We start from the raw sequence: 22,971 nt of genomic DNA on the forward strand, positions 1-22,971 counted from the left end.
ACCGAGGGTGGTACGGGGCGGGTTTGGTGGAGGGACTTTAACTTCAATGTATAATAGGTCTCTCCCCAATACTTGATGAAAAATTTGCTGTACCTACAGATCGCGGGCCACTTAAAAAATTTTGGCGGGCCGCAGTTGGACAGCGCTGTTATAAAGGAAAAGAAAAAATCATTCGCACAGGTCATACATTATAGAAGAATGTTTTTCCTCAAAACCGCAAATAAATAATAAAAAAAAATCAATAAATATATGGAATTAGTGTTTTATTTTTCAATCAAAATACACCAATAGTACATAATATTAAAAATCAAATTTAATAATGCTTTCTGTAAGTAGATATCCAACTATTTATTTTAAGGCCTGATCCCAATGCCAGTGTACTGATCGATCCACGCCAAGTCGAAGACGAGCCTTGCGAATCCTGACGCTTCAGCTGTCTCACATCCAAGATTGCTGACGAAGCTCACGACTGCGATCAGAGTTCTTTCGCCGTCTTTTTCAACCACCGTCAATGGACCACCACTATCACCCTGTAACGAATTCCAAGTGTCGACGTAAGTAACGGGAGTCAAAAAAAATGCTGAAAGCCTCCATCCAGTAGTGGACAGTGGTTTAATGCAGAGCGTTGGAGCGGACCCTTTTATGAGTTGCTCCGCTCCAGCTCCACTCCAGGATCAGCTCCGCTCCGGGTAAAAAGTTTTATTATATATACAAATATTAAAAATAAGTAGTTTTAAAATAATCGTCATTTTCATTATTAATTCTATTAAGCTAACTTACCAACAGCAAATCGTCTCTCATTACTTGCCTCTTTTTTCAAAAAGTGAGGTTATTTATCTATTCAACAATTATTCCAGTGTTGCAAAGACGTGTCAAAATATACTATTTTCATTGGATTTTAGGACGAAATTTAATAATAAAAAAAACACCCAGAGCAGTGGAGCACTACAAATTTTTGGTGCTCCGGGTAAAATCCCATTGCACCAGCGCTCCATGCTCTTGCTCCGAGCTCCGCTGGTTTAATGCGCTAAATAAAATAGTACCTTGTATATCTATTTTTTTGATTCTGGTCACCACTGACCACCAATTTTCCGAAATCTATATGGGTGGTTCACAATACTTATGGATCAAGTCCAATTTTCAGAAAATTCGTTTTTTTTTGTTTTAGTGGCTAGATAAAACTTATTTCTATATTCTGTGTTAATATCACAATCATAGGTTTACAATTTTCCGCATACGTGGCAATACTAGGATTAATAAGACATCAAATTGAATGAGATGTACATTTTGACAGTTCCTTCAGCAGTACAAAAGGGTATTTGCTAAAACTAATAAAGCCTGAATATACTTTATGTTTCGACTATTTATTTAAATTGATCCATGTACTATCAAATATGGTAAGTATTTACAGTGAATTCCAACATTCCTGAATTTTACAAAAGGAGTTTTATCTTTAGGTCCAAATAATATCTCAGGACCCATTTTGATGGAATTGATCCATAATTATTGTGAACCACCCATAATATGATTAAAATAAATATTCTCTTTGTTCATGTACAAATAAGACGTCTCGCACATCTAAACTCGCCTCGTCTGCCGTACAGCCATAAATCAAACCTTCTAGGAACGTCGCACCGATGTTGCATATGAATACCGCGCACATAGGCGCCAGTAACTAACCTCTCAAAAAATGGATGTATGGGAATGACCAATTCATAGCATATGCGTATGCGTTCTGGCGGTTTCGACTCGCAGCTCGAGACGCATGCGATTTGTTGCTTGCTGCACTAGATGTTTTTTTCAAACTAAAAAGTCGCATTCCACCAATGTACGGAGCTCCATTTGGCAACGTGTGTCTTATGAATAACGATGACGTCATATATACGTATTAGACACGTTCCAAACAAGATGTGTTTAGCTGTGCGAGCCGGCTAAGACTTCGTATTAGTCTTACTTGATTCCAAATGAATTCAATTTGGAATTATTGTATGCTTGAAATGGCGTGTGCGTTGTCGTGTGTCTTAGCCCTTAGAGGTTGTGATCGAGAAATCATCGATGAAATTCTCGAGAATTCGAGAAATTGTTACTAGGATTTTAACCACGGGAAAAACTCGGCAACAAATCGCAGTCCTCAGTTCCCAATGAATACGACAAAATATTCATCAGAATCACCAACGTCTTGCGCTACAAAGAATTTTCCAGGGTTTTTGCAAGGCGGTTTCATAGGCCCTGGCCGAATTCAAATTAGCAATACCCAATGCGGGTAGAAGAATAGTTTTCAATAAGGCATATTCTCTCAGCTGGCAGAATTTTCATTTGACTAGCATCAAGTAGAGTAGTTTGCGTACCAAAGTCCTTAAAAAAACCTCGATAGTAAATGCGAGGTATCCATAAAGGCATCTAGGAATAATCTGCTGACCGCAAACAGAGTTTTAGAATTCTCTAGTTGAAGAAAATCTACATTCACGTGTATCATAATATCGACAAAAACTGATTGAAGACGTAAGACAGCGCGTTTTAATCTGGAAAAAAGGGCCGGATCTCCGATCCGATGAGCCCTGCCCCTACACTTCACAACTGTTAGTGAATTGATAGTGGTTCCATTTATACTTACAGTGCAAATTCCTTGCGATGGACTGTCAATTCCGGCCGCACAGACAGTTGTGTTAATCACGATTTCGGATCCAAAGTCCTCCACACACTTCTTGTTGGAGATGACCTTCAGGTTCACGTAGTTTAGAAATCGCGTCTCGTTACCTCCTGAAAAATATGGTTACATGTAAGTTGTACGTATGCAGTTCATCGTGGGACACTTATTCGTGCGCCGCAGTACGTGAAACATGAGTTCGTATAACATTTTATCAAATGACGAGTTCTTCGTTGAACATTTCACCGTGGAATACATTTGTACCTATCTTACAAAATGCGGCGATAGTTTGCAAATAGTACTGTTTCAATTAGATTAACCCTAACCTAACCTAATAAAGACATCTCCACAAGTTGTAGCATACGTACAAATATACTCCACGGTGAAATGTTCAACGAAGAACTCGTCATTTGATTAAATGTTACACGAACTCATGTTTCACGTACTGCGGCGCACGAATAAGTGTCCTGCGGTGAACTGTTTACGTACAAATTTTTGGATACGGAAAAATATATGTTTTGATAATCACCATTTTACCAATTCAGATATAACAACATCGAAACTCGCTTAAAATGAGAATGCGACACTCCAAAGAACGTGCACTGGGCACCAGGACATTTGGGTGACGGGACAACTAGAAGATGGTAATTTGGGCGCAATAGTGAAGCTTTTTAACAGTCATAAATCTTGCATTATTAAAAGTATTTCAATATTTATATTTGACTTGTTTCTATTTCTGATTCAAATTGTAACATATCGATGGTCTAATGTCAATAACCGGTATCTGACATATAAGACAAAAATAACTTTTTGATTTACTGAAAACACAGAACAGATAATAATTATATATTCGATACGCCGCATATTGATGCAGGGTTTTTGAATTTGTGAGTGTCCTACGAAAATGAATCACGCATTATGCACGTGCAATAGTGTGTGTAATACACCAATATTAAATGAGCGTAAATGCATAAACCGAGAGCAGTTTTCAGTATTCGACGTACAACGTATTCTTGACACGTGGGTAAGTTTAACCCGAATTCTTCCTTACTCGAGTCGGTTACCTGCTATCGCCTTACCCGTTAAGTATTCCAGTTCCCATTATTTCTGAGTTCCCTAACTGAAAACAACAAAAATACTGCCCATCGACTGCGAAATTCCCATAGGTATCTGTAGTTATTTTAACAAAAATGATACAGCCATTTTAGTAATTTCCCGTATCTGAAGATCGCAGGAATAAACCTGTAATAACTTGTATCTTGCCTCTAAGCTGTCAAGCGTGTTGCATAACGTGTGTTGAATTCAGCTTCAAAATGTCACTTTCGAATTATTTAAAAGGTAAAACAGTAATTAATATAACAAATTTGTATGTTTATCTTTATATATTATAAATGTCACATTCAATTGGATGTTATCATTATATTAGGCGTTATGTGCTTTACTTTACCACTTTTTACGTTACGGATTATTGGCATGCTATGTAGTTACAACATCTGTGAACTATTAACAGTCAGATACGGGATATTGACATTAGGCCATTGATACGTGTATTTATTCACGCATTTTATTAATCAGTGCAGCGCCCAGTTGTCTCGTCATTTAGTTATCCAAGAGTTCAGTGTGCATCCTGGATCCCATGAAACAGCCTCACAAGAAATTTAGAAAAAATCTAGAACCGAGTATGGTTTGAACATACAAAATTCGCTTTAATCAGCTTGGAGAGATGTTCATCCAGCAGTGGATGGAACCAAAATGATACTAGTGGCTAGGTCAATTATGGTGGCTCTCATTCCTTTTTTCATATCTACCAAAACTCCCAGTTATTATCGCAAGACCACGCGACCAGCAGTCCTGTGACTGATGAGTCAACCGTGATTAAAGTTTCATTTAGTTACTTTAAGACAGCGGACACGCTTAGGCTTGTTAAAGCTAAGTCGTGGTTAGCTGATTAATTCGATTATACAGACTCTATCGCGCCGTGATCTGATACGATATGAGCAAAGCCGCGTTAACCATAGAGTGACACCTTCGTTGCGCCAAATCTGATATGGTTTGAGCAAACGTCGCGTCTATCATCCATCCAAAATCTAAAATCCAAGTGAAACCGTGAGAATGACATTCCGAACCGTCCGTTTACCAGTGCGTTAGTGCGTGAACACCAACTTCAGCGCGCTAGTCCTCTCAACATAAAAGGTCAATACCTGGCATCCTGTTTGAACTCCTTTCCCCCCCTAGATCCGTAATCCATAGGCATCCTGAAATTACAGTCCACTGCAAAAAGCGCAAAGAACTAGCAATGACTTAATTTAAAAAAAAATCAGTGAAACGAACCGTCCTTAATGTAACCCCATCCGCTAACTGTAGCGATTTCATTTTCATGTGTTTCAGACAGCTGACTTTTCCCGGGGAGGCGTACCAACTTCATATTATCTGAAAACCGAAATTGTGTTTATAAGGATTAAGCTACACTAATAGATAAAAGTGAAATTTTCAATTTAAAAAATCATATTAGGACCAGTTTTTACATTACAGTACACTCTCAGTAATCCGCCGCTCGATTATCTGACAACTACTATAATGCGCGGTTATTATTACTAGTTAAAGCAAAAAATCAAGCTCTATAATCCGCCGGTATTCGTATATCAAATTCAGTAGTCCACCGTGTAGTCACCGCAGATGAGACGGGTTTACTTTGAAAACGTCTCCCTCGTAAAACTTACGTTCATCGCGAAAAAAGTAATGCACAAGGGAGGAAAGTGCCCAAGGACAGCATCACAATAATTATGCCGTGCTCCAATGCAACCGGGACACATAAGTTGAAGCTTTTGGTCATGGGGGAAGCCAGGAATTTAGACTATTCAAGAATATCTTCATCACTGAACAACTGGTTGTGTCAAGTGATTTACTGTTTGATATGTAGTTAATATACTTAGTTTATAAATATGTTTAATTTAATACATAGGTACTTGATTTTGATTATAATAAAACCGTAAATTTCTAGTACAAATTTCTCAATAAAAACTATTTTTTGCGAAATACTGTCTGAAATCTGTTTTAATTTTTACCATATTTTGTATGTATACACTATAATCCGCCGCTTTTACTAATTTGACAATTGTCTGGTTTTTGAGATTGAGATTACTATATTACATTAATATTTATACTGGAAATATGATCCAAAGACGTAATTGCTTGAATGAAAAGTATTTAAAAAAACTGAAACATACATCTTAGAAAAATTCTTTAAATTCCGTTTAAACTGTTTATCATAAGTACAAAAACGCAAATAATAAAAATTTGGCTCGCGCCGGATATCTGTTACTAATTGGTTAGTATTTTTATTAGCCTTAATTGATCATTAAGCAGATTTTCCCCTGACTGTCGTAATCAGAAGTATCTTGATTAAAACGTAGAAGAGAAACATTTCGCATGATCATAGAAGGATTGACAGCTAGGCCTGAACAAAAACGATGCATGAGTGCGAGTGAGAAAGTATTCGGCACCCTTATAATCTCTGCGACACGCGCTAGAGTAAGATAAAAGGTCTACATATGTTTGAGTTAGTTTCCAAAAGTATCGCCGACAAATCGTGGTGAATCGCTTCATGTAGCGTCGTAGCTCGTGTTGCTAAATTGCTATTTTTTTGTGTTAAAAATAAAGTCAGTGGTAAATATTTTTAGTTAATTAAGTAGGACAGATGGTTCTGTGTGTTATATTAAAATATGGTAGCCATACTGATAAGCAAGAAGATGGTATTACGTTTCATAGGTAAGTTGATACATGTTTGTGATAATTTATTTGTATATTATTATATTTTTTAATATCAGTGACCTAGTGTTTCTTTAAAATAACTTAAATTATGGATATCTTTACCTAATGGTTGCATTTTGATCGCTTAAAAATACTATAGAACGTAAAAAAATAGAAAATTACATTTTAATTCTGAGCGTCTAGTGCGAGCACTTTGGGCGAGCACTACCGACATGGTCTATGGCCTCGAACATTTGTAGACGAATGCGTTCGCTCGCCCACAAACCAAACGCATGGCACGCAGCTTCATTTAACAATGCAACGGGTGGCGTCTAGATGTATCTATAGTCTATGATTGACAGCTTTAAAAACCGTCGGGTTAGAGATGCCTTATCTATCGTAGTAAATAATGTTTTGGTTCAAGACAATGTAAATTCATAAACAATACTTTACCGTTTGGAACCAGAGTGACAGGCAATTTAATCAGTCCAAGATCATTGTTGAGGCTCAGTGCGTCGTAGTTTGGATGGATCACGAATTCTGAAGACTCCAGGATCAGCTCCGATTTCTCAACATCAACACCTCCCAGGCGAATGGTGGCTGATTGCATTCTAATAAATAAAACAGTGTTTTAAATCGGAGAGCATTACGCATTAACAAAACAAGCGATTTTTCAACATTATCCAAATTTGGAACACCTCAGAAACATACATATTTGTTTTACGCAGGGTTTTATTAAATTTAAAAAAAAATAACCAACACTATCTGCAATTTGCAGTCTTAGTTCAATGAAAACAAATACGTATGATTGACAAAGTTTAGTGTGCACTATTTATGACAGCTTTCCTCCACCCTTCGCTACTTAATCTAAATTTTGTGACTTATTCATTGAATAAATAATAACACATATGTAAAATCCGGTTAAATTATTAATTCTTTTCAAATATATGGCCTAAGGAGTTTGGCACAAAACTTTGTATACAGCTTTTAATGAAGGCAGCTGTGACTAATCACAATAATTAGTATCGAGCAGTGGCGAAGGGTGGAGGTAGGTTGTTAAGATCCGCCATAAATAGTGCATACATAACTTTATCAGTCATACGTATTTATTTTCACTGAAATAAGACTACAATTTACAATGGTATTGGTTATTTTTTCAAATTCAAATTAATCGCGAAAACCAAATCATAATAGATAATAGTAAAATAATACTCGTCTATCTATAAAATATCTCAAATTATGCAATTAAATTATACATAACTTTGGATATTTTATTTAAAAAAAAAATGAACCAGCAATGTAATATGTAGGTGTTCTTAATCCAACGAAAACAAATAAGTATGAATGAAAAAGTTTGCACAATTTTGTCGTATCGCCCAAAGTATACCAACACTATTATGGTTAAATTTAGGCAGGGTTTAATTGATTTTTAAAAACTAACCAACACCAGCTTAAATTGTAGTCTTAGTTAAATAAAAACAAATACGTATGACTAACAAAGTCTAATGTGCACTATTTGTGGCGGATCTTAACAGCCTACTTCCAACATTTGCTACTGGTGTTGAGAGGATCGAACTGTTTCCTAAATCGTTGTATGTAATAAATAAATTGCTATTAAAGATTGACGATTTTTCACGACTTTCAGCGTGAGTCGTCGAGTCTCATGGAAGTAATGTAATAAAAAATAATGTTATAAAAGTAGGTACCATGTAAGAGTATTATTAAAGATAATATTCTGCAGCTACAGAGTTAACTAATGAGATTCTCATTAGCTAACTCTGTAGCTGCAGAATAATAAGCGATCAAATATCTATTATATCAAATTACTCTGCAGTAATATATTCCCAGCGAATCAATTTCTAGCAAACAATCTTAGCTAAATCAGCAAGTTGTTTGGCGACAATAAATACGGTTTATTATTACATATTACAGCACATCATAAATCATTACGGTGTATTAGCTGAATAATCATTTTTATAGTATCATAATTTCGTAAAACTGTAATAACAAATAATATTTCATTTTGCTCCTCAATTTAATTTAAGTTCAATATGATTATGTAACAGAATTTAATGTTAATGTATTACTTTTTAGTGTATAAATAACGAAGAATAATTTATCTAGATGTCACTCGAATCCAAGTACTTAGCTCGTAACTATCATTGTATAATATACTATTGTACCGATACGCTGCTAATAAATCTCACCCTGCTACATCGAAGACTTCGTTATCATCATCCTCTTCCTACACATCGAACACCACACTAGTGACCCAACAACTCGATCAATTATTTTTCTTAGAATTGACGATTTACACCTCTGTGGTGTAGTATTTTTATTGTTTATAAAGAATAATGATCTATTATTAGGTTTTGACGATTTATTATAGTATGCTATCGAGTGTATTGTTAATAATAATTTAGGGTTTTTACTAATTAGGTTTTTTACTGACACTTCAACTATTCATAATTTGTTTATTGTATTTTTGCGACCTCTGACTAGATATGTAGGTAATGGAGTTTTTACCTACTTTATTGTATTGATTTACTATATAAGGTAGAGTTAAGAGTGTTCGTTGTCAGTGTGTGTTCACCTTCAGTGAGTGTACACGACGCCTGTAGATGCCGAAAAGCGAAACCCGGGTCGCAAAAAAACGACTTAAATGGAATCATAATAGTACAGAGCTTGAATTTATTAGAATTTAAATTCAAATTCCATCAAGTACCTTCGGTCGATAGTATTAACAGTGGCGGGTCTACCTTAAGGGTTCGTAAGGACCAATCCCACATCGTTATCATGTCCGACACATCCGATATTTTTATCATTGTCATAATATACATACTTAATTACACGTTAAATAAACTATTTAATTTATTTTATCCATTTAAACCCGTCGCAATTTTATAGCAATGATTGTAAATTATGTAATAATATAATGATGATTACGCGGTATTAAAATAAATAATTAAATTAAATACGCCTTATTTCACTGTAACACTTACATACAACTTAAGAAAGCTATGGCGTCTATTTTTCGTTGATCGGGGTCACTCAGTCCCATCAGGTATATGTACTGAGGAGCGAATTAAAAAACCCCTAGGTGAGTAAAAACGCTCGCTCGATGTCGTTTTTCAAAACTGATAATGTTAAGCCTATAGTAATAGTTATTATGAATTAAGTTAATACTTTTAAACACAATTTTTAGGTGTGATTAAGTAACGACTCAGATAATCATATTATTTATTTTGAAAATTCACTTATTGCTTCATTAATAAAATTATATTATTATTAGTAGCTTGGTACATAATATATATTATGAGAAAGTTGGTAGGTATGTATATTTATTAATTAATGGCTAAACTCCACCACCACGAAAGTCATCGAGCCGCCACTGAGTATTAATATATGTATATCATTTGAAATGAGGTGGATCAGAAGACAAAACAAACTAAAAATGCTTACCCATTTACACAGTGGCCTGCGGTGAGAACCCATTGTGTGGAGACGATGCTGCCACCGCATCCACCAGTTTTTCCATTGGGAGCCGTCATTCGAAGGTGAACTTGGTGAGGGATTTGACCGTTCACGGCCGGAGTGCCCTGGACTATGCGAGACTCTGAATCGAATAAATACTATAACTTAGTAAAAATATAATACTATGAATAATATGATATTACTTAAACTATTGTTTACGTGGTAGAACTCCAATATACATTTTGATGCCAATATTATTTTTGTAAACAAAATTTTTTATTAAAAACCGGAACAATATAATATTATTAACTACTTGGAACCCGGTTAAAAATAATCGTTTGGTGTAATTTTGACTATTGCAATGTAGGTACCAGCTCAATATTGTATTATTGATAGACCCTAACTTGTCCGCTCTATCTAACTGTATTACTACACACATATAAACCCTTTTACATTAACTAGGCGCCACTAATATTATTACCTACTTGTTGAGCTTTTTAAGTAGACTGTAATAATTTTAAGGGAAGATGAGGAGGTCGGATCTAGGGGTGGGGGCGATGGAACAGAATGCCAGACGACCTTTGTGATGATGTATGATGGCTCCGTGGTCTGGTTTCAACTTTCACTCGCGCGGTGTTGTTGTTTTGGGTCACCCGGTTCGTACACTCACGCACTTTGTGACACAGTTTTATGGATTATATGTGAGGGTGTATGAATGATGATGATAGATTCTGAATGAGTGTATCTATTGAGTCAATCACTTAAGCGACGGAAAGCTATTAGAAGCCTGCTCATGCCCGCTATCGAGATGCAACTGCCATGTTCTTTGTAACGCCGTCTCTCATGGTCCATAATTGCTTATTGATTGTCTGGTAACAATAACACTGGGGATTAGGTGGGTGAGGAGATAAGGAGTGGAATGGGAATATAAATGGCCCAACCATCTACTTACTTACTTTTTTATATTGTATAACATTGTAAATGATTCTAATATCATTCAAATTGTTAAAACTTAACACTAGGTTCTCTCCGAGTTGTTCTCCTCACTGCGGATCGAACTCTTCCTTTCGAGTCGAATCGAGTCCTTTCCATTTTATTATACTGAAGATTAACATCCACGGAGTGTCATTGCCGACATACACCTTCCATCGGGACACGTGAAGGATCGGGGGCCGTTGGTAAGGATTTCCTTTGCCGAAAACATAACAGCCTTCAGCCAGATTTTTGTGTTCCATGATAGCACTCTGGATTACAGACGTCTACGATTTCCAAAGTTGGTACCAATAGTTGTGGTGATATATAATGATCTCGACTGAAGCAGAAATAAAATAAAAGACCTACAATGTCTCTTGATTGTACTTACCGAAATTGCTTCTTTGATTTTCAATTGTGTCGATTCCATTGAAATGATCCTGAAACAAATGAAAACCAGTTAATAAATTATTGTAATATTACGTTATTGATTTCTTTTATTTTGTTAACTGTCAGATGGAACTGCATTGTATTGTTGTTTTAATTTAATAAAATGCATTTTTTTTGTAGTACTTATTCTACTTTAAATCAATAAATTAGGACCGGTTTCGTCCGCCTCAGAGGGACATTTTCAGCTGACAGTTCAGACACAGACTTCAGTTGAAAATGTCCGTCTGAGGCGGACGAAACCGGTTCTAATTTATTGATTAAAAGTGGAATAAGTACTACAAAAAATTGCGTTTTATTAAATTAAAACAACATTTACGTTATTGGTTTTTATACACATATTATGGCAAACCTTATGATCGGTTAGATCGAGCATGTTATGATCACCGGGTGAATTTTGGTTCATCGCACTGATATTTATTTAAGAATACAAAACATTGTGGACATAACAAATCTAAATTCAAGACGTACACAACATGAGATTTACATTATAAGTCAAACATTACCCTCACAAGAGAGAAGAGAATATAGAAAAAGAAATATAAATATATATATATATATAATAACAATAATAATAACAAAAAAATAAATAATCAAAACATACTTAAGTACAATTTAATACAGAAAAATATAATTTTTGAGAACGTATACGACTTTATACAGACTTTATACAGACATATACAACTTTATACAGAAAAATACAGTTTCAAAAATAAAAGTACATCATTGAAAATGTCTATGTCTTTAGGGAGCGCATTTACTAGTCTTGCACCCCTCGCTAATGGTGCCTGATAGGCTTGACACGAGGAAACGCTATTTCCCTCAGGGATATGAATTGCAATACCGGTATTTCAAAACTATATTTCTAATAAACTAACTAATATTTCTAAACTATAACAGTATTTTTCTATGCCGAAATACCGGTTTTTAAAATCAGACGATACCGATATATTCGCTATTTAAAGTGAAAAGAAAATGTATTAATTAAAATGGGAGGTTTATGAGCACTGTACATTTTTGATGGGTTACGGTCATTCGTTTGTATAAGCATTAGTAACTTCAGCCCCAGTAGCGAATATTTCATGGTAGAATAATAATTATACATTATAATGGACTTCTCTGTGTTTAATTTTTTGATGTTTATCTACTAAAGAGTTGCTAATACAATAATGAAGAAATATTATTTTGTTGAAACAGTCAACAACATTGTGTGCGGTTTTACTTCTTTTGGGGTAAAAGTAAAGAAATTGCAAAAAATATATACAATTACCAGTGGAGCCAATGACATTAATATGGACGAAGCATCTGGAAAAAAAAATAACACTCACTTTTTTGTCGGGTCTGCCGAATGGCATAATCTGTTCTAACGCCATTACAATAAAGCTGATATTGCTATATAATATCCCGATGCTTTTTGTCGGATCTGCCGAATGGGTCGGTTCGAACGGTTTCGCTCAAATGAACATTGACACTAAAAACACTGTTCTTACGCCATTACAATAAAGGTCATATTGCTATAAATTCCCGATGCGTGATATCGCATAATGGAAATTGCGTGACGTCTACCTATACATGTGCGAATGTCGTTATGCGCGAATTTACTTGCTAGCTACTGTATTGAGTGCGTTGTCTATTAATAATGTCATTGAGTGGAGCACATACATACCTAAGAACAACTTGATAATATAATTTTATTGAAAGATCATTCGAAGAAGAAAGTACCAATCGTTCAACTACTAGGTATTTTGTAAACACCAATTACTAATTCCACCGTATGTTACCATTACATACAAATTTTAAAGGCTTACATATCGTCGGTCCCAATTAAAAAAGTCGGATCTGAATTTTTGTCATTTTCGGATTATTACGTAAAAGTTATTTAAACACTTTAAATATTTATACCACAATCACAGTTTTTTTTGTTTGTTTGAAAAATTCCGAGATACTCAAGTTAAAAATGACAGATCTACCAACAGTGTCCGAATAACAATGTCGGTTCTTACCGACCGACATTGTTGGCTGGGCGCGGGTGAGCAAGATGCGTCGGATCTGACAGTTGCTGCTATGTTCACCGGACAGACGGATATTTTTATAAAAGTTTAGAAAAGTTTCTATAATCCGTATTTTTATTCATCATAGCAAGCAATAGGTCACAAAGGATATTTAAAAATGCTATAGGCTCAAATTATAGTGACAAATTTCCGGAGAAAAAGAAAGAAATGAACACTGAAAATTCAAATCTCAACGGTCATTCTGACAGAAAAGGTAGGTTAAGTAAAATTTTACTAAAATATTATTTTTAAGTGGCATTCTTATAAAATTAAATAAGTGGATATTTTATAATTGTCATATTTTTATATTTACTTAACATAGTTCACAACTAGGTGTTTCCAAGTAATAATGTCGGTTGTGGAAGATATGACTATTTTAACCTACATTTTAATAAGATCTCTGTCCGATGTGGGACATCCGACGTTTTTAATTGGACAAAACTTTATGCCTAATGTCATAAGTGGTACAACCGACTATTTTCACTGTACATCAACAATTCTGTTTTGTGTTAAGTGGTAGAACCGACAGTTTTAATGGGACTGGTGTTTTAAAATTATTGTAGTACCGACAATGTTCCTTGATTAAATTATTTTTTTATTAAAATGTTTAAGCTAGCTTCTGAGGGTTACGGGTAATATATATAAAATGGCTAATTTACATATTATTCTTCATTATTTTGTTTAGTATATCGTTAAGAATGACTATTTTTATTTTTCAGCTAGTGAAAAATGTTTGAAGAATCCATGCCAAAATGCCGACTGAAGTGCTATGATTTTTTTTCTGAAGAGCAACGCTTACACATTTTTCACAAATTTTGGTCTCTAGACGTAAAATATACCGAGAAAATTCTGAAGCGTCGTCAAAAAACTGTAGTCACCAAGCATGATCGTTGAAATACATTTGTTTATTATGTGCCTATTGAGGATAAGAAAAAGAAATATTTTGTAAGACTATGTTTCTGAATACTATTTCATCTGGAAAACGTACTATTATAAGCACTGCTTGGAAGAAATATGATGGAGATAATAATATTGAGCCTGATCAACGTGGAAAATACGACCATAAAAACCGTCATAGATAACGGTGGTGAAAAGCATATGCGATCACGTAAACTGTTTTCCTCTGGTAGAATCGCACTATATTCGAAAAGATTCTAAAAAACTGTAAGTGACTCTTGAATGTTCAATTTATATCGCGAGTGGTTTGATCTGAATAAATATTCTAACAAGTCACAAACCAAAGGGTAATACAGAAATATTGTAAATGAAAAGTTCAATATAGCATTTCACCGGCCAAAAAAAAATTGCCTTTGTCATGCATTTTCGATCAAAACCGGTCCAACAGACGAAGATAAAAAAAGACAGGGCAAACATTTAGCCCTTAGGAAGGCACATCGCACACTTAAAAATGAAGATAAAAACGAGGCTTTACAGAGTAAAAGTATTGTAATTGTTATATTTGACTTTCAAAAAGTACTAACGACTCTTCATGGGGAAGTATGACGTATTTTTTATTACAAACGAAAATTACCAACTTTGAATGTTACTGTGTATAATATGGCAATGAAAATCGGAACTTTTTATATGTGGCACGAAGGAGTTGCAAAACGGGGAGCAAATGAGGTTTCTAGTAAGTTGTCTGTATAATTTTATAAAAGAACCGCATTATTTATCGGTGTAAAAGAATTTAAATTTTGGTCCGACAATAATTGTGGTGGTCAAAATAGAAACCGCATCGTATTTACCCATTATATGCTTGCAGTCAAGAAGTTCAATGTCACCATTACTCATAGATTTATGGAAAAGGACCACACTCAGAATGAGAATGACAGCGTCCACTCAACCATTGAAAGAGCTAGTGATCGCAAAATGTTTGTATGTTCCTAAGAAGTGGTAGGTATTGCTTAATCCGTTGGACAAAAGCTGAAAGTGAACCATACATAGTAAAGAAAGTCATTACAATGATGTACCTATAGGATTTTAAATCATTACTCGCAAACAAAAATTGGACAAAAAATACTTCGTGAATTTATGTAATTGACTCGTGTAACAGAACTAAAGGTAAATGCACAACAATGCGACACGATTGAGTATAAATATGATTTAAGTGAACCTGTAAAAGCTATAGTTGTGCTAAGATGTGCAACACGAAACACTTCACAAGCTTCCTTCAGATCAAATTCTCTTGAAAATCTGAAGGAAGCTTATGATGGCTCACTTCCTGTCAGTTACTATAAGTATGAAAATTTGCAAGATATGTGTAAGAGTAATCTTATTCCAGAAAAATATCACAACTTTTACATGGAGCTCGCCCATATTGAAAGATTCTTAAAAATACAAGCGGAGGATATCATTGATAGTAATAGTGACAAAAAAACAAAGTTAACTATTACTAACTATAGTTTTTGGGGATTTTTAAGTTAAAAAAAATATTTAAATATATAGGAGTTTTATAAAGCTACAACAATGACCAGTTTTTATGATTATGAGGTATATTTTTTATGTTTACAATGTCAAATTTATGATTATGTTTTCTTTTTTGTAAGTAGCTACTTTTATATCTATCTGTGATTTCGATTTTATACATACATTCTTTAAATTAAGTACTTGGAATTGCTTTATTCGACAGATCCGACATAAAATTTTTATCAAGTTCCAGTTAAAATAGTCGGAACTGACACATTCGACATATTAATTTTAACATAGTCCCATTAAAATTGTCATAACTGACACTTCTGACAAAATGACTTAATTTATTCCAGTTAAAAATGTCGCATGTGACTTTTCTCGAGTTTTTATAAGTAATTCTCAAAAATTGTAATATATATATTTGAACCACCTAAAAATAAGTGTTTTTGCCAAATTTGGTAACAATATTTCATAAATTGGCGATTTTACGGATATTTAACGGATAAAAATATCTTTGATTGCTCGTACTGAAAAGTAGCATTTTGCAGATCCGACTTTTTTAATTGGGACCGACGATATATGTACATATTTAGATATTATTGCTATAAAATATTAATATTCAAAAGAGATTTTTATATATACCTATATTAAATTTATTAATGGATACATTTTATATTTCACGAATACCGGTATTCAATAGGAAATACCGAAATACCGGTATTGATATTTTCATTTGGAATTGCAATCCCTACTCAGGTAGGAAGGCAAAAGAAACAGATTGCTTGGGTTGACAGGAACCTGATGCGGTTTGATGGTGTTATCCTTTTTTCGTCTCCTTACCAATGACTGGACTTCTGTGCAACTCGAAAGTATCTGGATGTGGCGATCGGCGAGCCGGTATAGGAATGACCCATTCGTAGGTGTAGGTATGCGTTTTGGCGTTTTCGACTCGCAGCCCAAAACACATGCGATTTTTGTCGTTAGCAGCACAAAAATTTTTTTTTTTAAAGTCGCATTCGACCAATCTGCGGAGCTCCATTTGGCAATGTGTGTTTTGTGGATAACGATGATCACCTCGGCGTATTCGACACGTTGCAGACAGAGACGAGTTTTGATGTGCCATCCGGCTTAAGAGCGTACTTCAGTGAAACTGCAAATAATTTTCAACAGTAGGTGCAACAAAATTTCTCACTCGTCGCCTAGACTCGCCAATCGGAGACCGATAGTCGAAGTGTGCGCACGTCGATTTGTTTTGTCATGGCGTCAGATGAAAATATTCTTAAGTCGTGTAAAGATTACTAAAAAACTTTACGTATGTACATAAAAAAGAAAACATTTCAATGAATATACTATTATTATTAGTAATATAACAATAAACGTAACATTAAATGGACGCATGTTGGATTTTTATGACAAATTATATTTCGTTCGGCACGCGTCATTTGCACAATCCGCGCATCGCCTAGCCACGACCTTTTAGACCATGCCAAGGTTATGTGTTTCACTTATGACACTTGCTCTTTCGAATATAAATATTAGGTATAGTATGCACAGCTTACCTCTGCTAGAGCCCCACATGCCAAGGTTAGTAATATCACAATATATTTCATATTTAAACTATTTTATTAAATTATTACAATCTGGATACAAATGGACAATGCTGGATTGAAAATAAAATCTAGATATTTATATTAATTTTGCACCTGAAGATAAGCAAAAAATAATTCACAGATTAAAAGTTAGAGAGATTAAAAAAATATCATGTATCTAAATAATATAAATAAATTATAATTCACGGATCACTCATAATCTAATTATAACATTTTTCTAACTCTTTAACAAGAGCTCTTCCAAGATTACTTTAATATGTTATTCAAATAAATACCTGCATAGCTAAAAAATGGACTATTAATTTATGATGCGATGCAACTATTTATGTTCCCATGAACACACGAATTTTGTATTGACACGTCACATAATATATAAACATAACTTACAATTTTGTTCGTCATATCATTGCGATTGCAGCGAAACAGTCGGATCTTGCGTCTCAATATGTATAATTGATATACTCTGTCTCATTCTCGAAGTTAGCACGTTGAAGCGAGGGTCTGTTAAAAAGGTCACCTTTTGATAGTTCAGACGGTTAACTTTTTTACATAATTTACCGCCAGAATACGTAAAGTGATAAATGTGATATATTTATCACAGATATCTCTTTTTTGACGTTAAGTGATAAATTTGGGGATGCCAGAAGAGAACTTTAACCTGGCTTGCCTGTTCTTCAAGCCGACCGGATTCCGGCGACCTGGAAGGCCGCTAAATACAATCTACAGAGTGTATACGGCGGAGCTACGGGATGCTGGTTTGACCTGGAACGAAGCAAGAAGACTGGCGAGCGACAGGGATTCTTGGAGGCGCCGCGTGGTGTCCATATGCTCCAGTTAAGGGGCGGATATGGCCAAAGAAGAAGAAGAAGATAAATTAGAATAGGTCTGCTGGGGATGGCCCCCACATTCTGAAGCGGCCTCCCAGACCAGGATATTTGGCGCCCCTCCCCCCCTAACTATCAAAAGATTAAAGGCAGTGTGATGTTCTATTGCAGTGTTCCCCAAATGATTGAACCCCATGTATTTTTAGTGATTTTTTTTGTATTCATAAATAGATCTACTTGAATAATTGAATTGTCGGTATTCGTCTTCATATTACCTATTATTAAACACTGGTCCCCACCCTCTTTTGTCGTATCCAAGTAAGATATGACCCTTCCCCATACTTCCCCAACACACTTAAAATAATTTATAAAATAAAATTCTACACGTCTTGAATTATCGCTATTAATTATTATTTCAATTATCATATCACATCAAATTACATCGCAAACTCACATTTTTAATTAATGTTAATATACTATTCAGCAAAAAAGCGCCGCGCCGTTGGCGCCTTTTTACCACGTTTTTATAAGCTCGTATTCTTGTTTGTCCGGTACAGATTTTTTCTTGTGCAGTATAATTTTTTTCTTGTTTGTCTATGATTTTTAACTAACTTCCCGACTAGCTAGACATTTGAAACTTTTAGAATATATCAGAACTCGACGACAATGCATTCTTTTAATACTTTTGGCCATCTTTAAGCAGAATTGAATTCATTTTCAGTTAATTCCGTTTTGTATGTTTCGGAAAAAAATACTTTAGAAGTAATATTTACTACATACTATTATTGGTTGCTAAGGGGTCCTAGCAACTAAATTATTAATATATACGTGCGTTACTATGGACATCAATATGAAATGTCAAAATGACATTTCAGTATTTCTATCAAGTACAAAAAAAAGTATTTATTAATACATAGAATTGTCAAGTTTATATGATTTAACAGAAAATTTAAAAACGTGGTATATAAAAAGTTCTTTTTATTTTGTAATTATTTTACTATTCAGGTTCTTTTAGACGTCAGTTTTGTTGTCCGTCCAGTCGTGTTTCCGTTTTGAAACGTCCGTTCAGTTTTGAAACGGCGGTGTATTTACAGTATTTAGACCAGGGGTAGACAACCTTTTTATACCTACCGCCCACTTTCGTATCTCTGCTGTAGTAAAATTTTCTAACCGCCTACCGGTTCCACAGTAATGGTGATTTATAAAGTAAGGAAGTAACTATTAAAGTAGTTTTTAAAACCCCTAGCGCCCACCGTGAAAGCTGGAACGCCTACTAGTGGGCGGTAGGGACCAGATTGACTAACCCTGTTAGACGATCAGTTTAATAAGTTGTCCGTTCAATCTCAGTTGACAGTTAAGTTGGGAAATATTCTGTTTGCACGTCTGTTTATCAACTAAATATTAATAGTATTAAACTTTCTAAACACATTAGTTGATATAATGCAGTATCTATAATTAAAGAAATGGTAATAGTATTAAAGATAAATGAGAGAAGTAGTATAAAATACGGCAACATAGTAATTTAGGTACGACCATGTCCGATTCTAATAGGATCATATGGGCCTCCACAGAGTATAGGTTTATATTGACAGGTTTTGTTTTTTACGAGAAATGGATGTCAGCCACTTGCTCAACTTATTAGGTCAATACCCTGACTCACACACAAATTGAAAAACAATATGTGTACTTGCCAGACCCAGGATTTGAACCTGAGACCCACGGCGTGATAGTCCAACGCTTATGCCGCGCGGCCACCGTGTACACGTACACGTCACTTTAACTGGCAACCAATTTTCCATCTAATGTGTGTGCGTGTGCGTGCGCACACCTACCAAAATGTGTCCGCACACATGTTTTCATCCCCCGCACAGTCCTCACACTTTGAAAAATAAAGTTTCCTTTGCCAAATTTTAGTTTTTCTCGAATGCACGAAACTATCACAGGCACAAACCTGTACCACAAACACATGTACCTTAAAAATACAAGTTTTAATGAAAAATTGTATATGTGTGTTTGTGGGGAGGGGGGTGTAAATTTACCGCACCGGGTGACACCGACCCTAGTTACACCACTGTTCAGATGCGCTGATGATTCACACGCACAATAGAAAAAATAGTGTGAACGTGGCTGGCAACTCTAAAAACGGATACGATAACTGAAAACCCATCCTGTTTCGTTTCAGTTTCGGTTTCAGTCAACCGCTTCAGTTTTGCAATGCGTCAGTTCAAAAGCACATTTAGAGCAAATTTTTGGTGTGAGTTTATCTCACTTAACTGCTCGACCCACCATGCCGGGCCTTTCTGGTTTTATAATAATTAAATAACTTTCTATTAGATTACCAACATTTTTATGATACTTATGTGGACATACCTCTTGTACGTTATTACTAAATTATGTATGCATTCAAAACACTGAGGTTTCATGGAGCATTATTTCTTTGGGAGATTTTTCATTCTACTTTATATTATTTCGATCAGCTTCTGATGGTTTCATTTTTAAGCCGTTGATTAAATGGAAAAATATGTTATTTAGATTGATTAAAAATAGATAATTCAATCTGATTGAGATTACATTAAATCAATTTATAGCAACACCTGTCGACAAAAAATTAGAGGTTGGGACTTAGACTACAGATACATTTAGATGCCACCCATTGCATTGCTAAATGAAGCTGCATGCCATAGAGGTATTAAATAAAAAGAGGGCTAGGGAATCCGCTTTCTCATACAACTGAATGAAGCAGGCCAACAATAAATACCCGACAATTTACGAGAAATAGCAACGCGATAAGAAAAAATGCAGGGAATTTACTTTGGTCATTATAACGTACGCATATATTATAATGGTAAGGTGTAAATTTTGCCGCAAATTGATTACCAGCCTGCCTCAGCATACTTTTTCGCCATACTTGCCTGCTTCACCATACTTTCATATAACTTGCCGCCCCTAGCTGCGTGCCGTGCGTTTGGTTTGTGAGCGAGCGAACGCATTCGTATGTAAATGTTTGAGACCATAGACCATTTCGCTAGTGCTCGCCCAAAGTGCTCAGAATTAAAATATAATTTTCTATTTTTTTACGTTATATAGTATTTTCAAGCGGTCAAAATGCAACCATTAGATAAATATTTCCATAATTTAAGTTATTTTAAAGAAATACTAGGTCACTTGATATTAAAATATATAATAATATACAAATAAATTATCACGAACATGTATCAACTTACCTATGAAACGTAATACCATCTTCTTGCTTATCAGTACGGCTACCACATTTTAATACAACCCACATAACCATGTTTTCTACTTAATTAACTAAAAATAATATGTACCACTGACTTTATGTTAAACACAAAAATTGTCAATTTTAGCAACACGCGCTCGCAGATTATCGACACTTAGCTATGCAACAAACTAAGATTTGGCGGTGACACCATAGCAAACAATCTCACACATCTGTAAACCTTTTATCTTACTCTAGCGCGTGTCGCAGAGATTATAAGGGCGCCGAATACTTTCTCACTCGCACTTATGCATCGTTTTTGTTCAAGCCTTAGGTTAGAATGTAGTTTTAAAATTGCCGCTAGAGGCAACATAATAATTTAATTTCAAAAAATTATGTGTGGCTTAATTTCCATCTGCTAGTCACAAAGTTTTCTGGAATGATCCAATAATGCACATCATTAGGAAATCCATGTTGGTTTCCTACCCGGACGAGCGTGTGCGGATAAATCCTCTCAACCTTTGATGTCTTCTCCACCAGAGCCATGTGCTGAACCATTTGTAGCTGTTTTCATGAGGGTACAAATTTGATTGATAACACAGAACTGTTTTTAACGGTCATTTATTTTATGGTCTTGTACACTGTATTACATTTTGAGGATTTATATTATAATTTAGATAATAATAATTTAGTTATATGTGAATTTAGTATTTAATAGTTTCACATTTTCGAACAAACCAGCGCCATCTTTAGATTAATAAAGCCCGAGCATATATTTTTGCACAAGCAACGAGTGGTCCACTGTTTATCTGTCAAAATCGGATCCCAGATTGCTTGACATGTTGATTCGCCCTTTCTCGTTTCAAATTGAATTATAAAAAATTCTCAAATCAAATATATTAATAAGTTATAAATACTATACATTCCTGTTATTCATCAGCTGTCAAAGTCAGACTAGTCATTCACACAAAAACCGGTGGTTTATATGTAGCATTGATCTATGCATTACATTTGTAGAAGGTGTGTTATTCCTAGTGTATTATTTATCATGTAACTTATCTATTCAAATCAAACCATTCCCTGTGTAAACACGACAGACGCGTCAGTATGAGCAGTCTATAGAACAATTACAGGCAATGACAGGTCATTCGTAGACAACAACGGGAGGGGCGGAAAAGGAAGGACCACTCGTTGTGAATGTATTGGCTTTCTACTTGAGTCGGCAATGGACAAACACATTATGCAAGGAACTATTGTTCAACTCGGAGAATATTTTTTGTGAACGATCGATTGAAAGGTTTGATATCGACTAATAGAATATGAAGAGTTCGATTGATGAATACTTAATTATCGTATGAGATTATAGTTCTATTTTATGTTGAATGATTTTACTATAATACACACGTAACTGAATGTGATCAAATTAATTAAATTTTTAATTTTATTTATTTTGAATATTAACGTAATAAAACGTAAAACTGGGAATTAAATGTAAAATTGTACACAAATAGCGGGAAAACATAAATTACGGCACGTAATATCGAGGTACACATACTTGAAGCTAATA

At 34.8% G+C, this 22,971-nt stretch overlaps 2 protein-coding genes across 2 annotated transcripts; both read right to left on the reverse strand.

Annotated features, from left to right (window-relative positions):
• Positions 1-353: 353 nt before the first annotated feature.
• Positions 354-4,855, reverse strand: LOC147069406 (epithelial serine protease-like). The gene is made up of 3 exons (XM_085950743.1): positions 4,849-4,855; positions 2,615-2,760; positions 354-530 (listed from the first exon to the last, which is right to left on the reverse strand). The coding sequence occupies exons 1-3, from the start codon at positions 4,853-4,855 to the stop codon at positions 354-356; spliced, it is 330 nt and encodes a 109-aa protein (XP_085806869.1).
• Positions 4,856-4,964: 109 nt separating this feature from the next.
• LOC147069407 (epithelial serine protease-like) lies at positions 4,965-21,962 on the reverse strand. Its single transcript, XM_085950744.1, has 5 exons — positions 21,891-21,962; positions 11,235-11,283; positions 9,860-10,013; positions 6,851-7,008; positions 4,965-5,077 (listed from the first exon to the last, which is right to left on the reverse strand). The coding sequence occupies exons 1-5, from the start codon at positions 21,960-21,962 to the stop codon at positions 4,965-4,967; spliced, it is 546 nt and encodes a 181-aa protein (XP_085806870.1).
• Between the last annotated feature and the right edge of the window lie 1,009 nt (positions 21,963-22,971).

This window comes from Rhyacophila brunnea, unplaced genomic scaffold, assembly GCF_057557595.1.
Source record: "Rhyacophila brunnea isolate RB1 unplaced genomic scaffold, BYU_Rbru_1.0 scaffold_23, whole genome shotgun sequence".
NCBI classification, from domain to species: domain Eukaryota; kingdom Metazoa; phylum Arthropoda; class Insecta; order Trichoptera; family Rhyacophilidae; genus Rhyacophila; species Rhyacophila brunnea.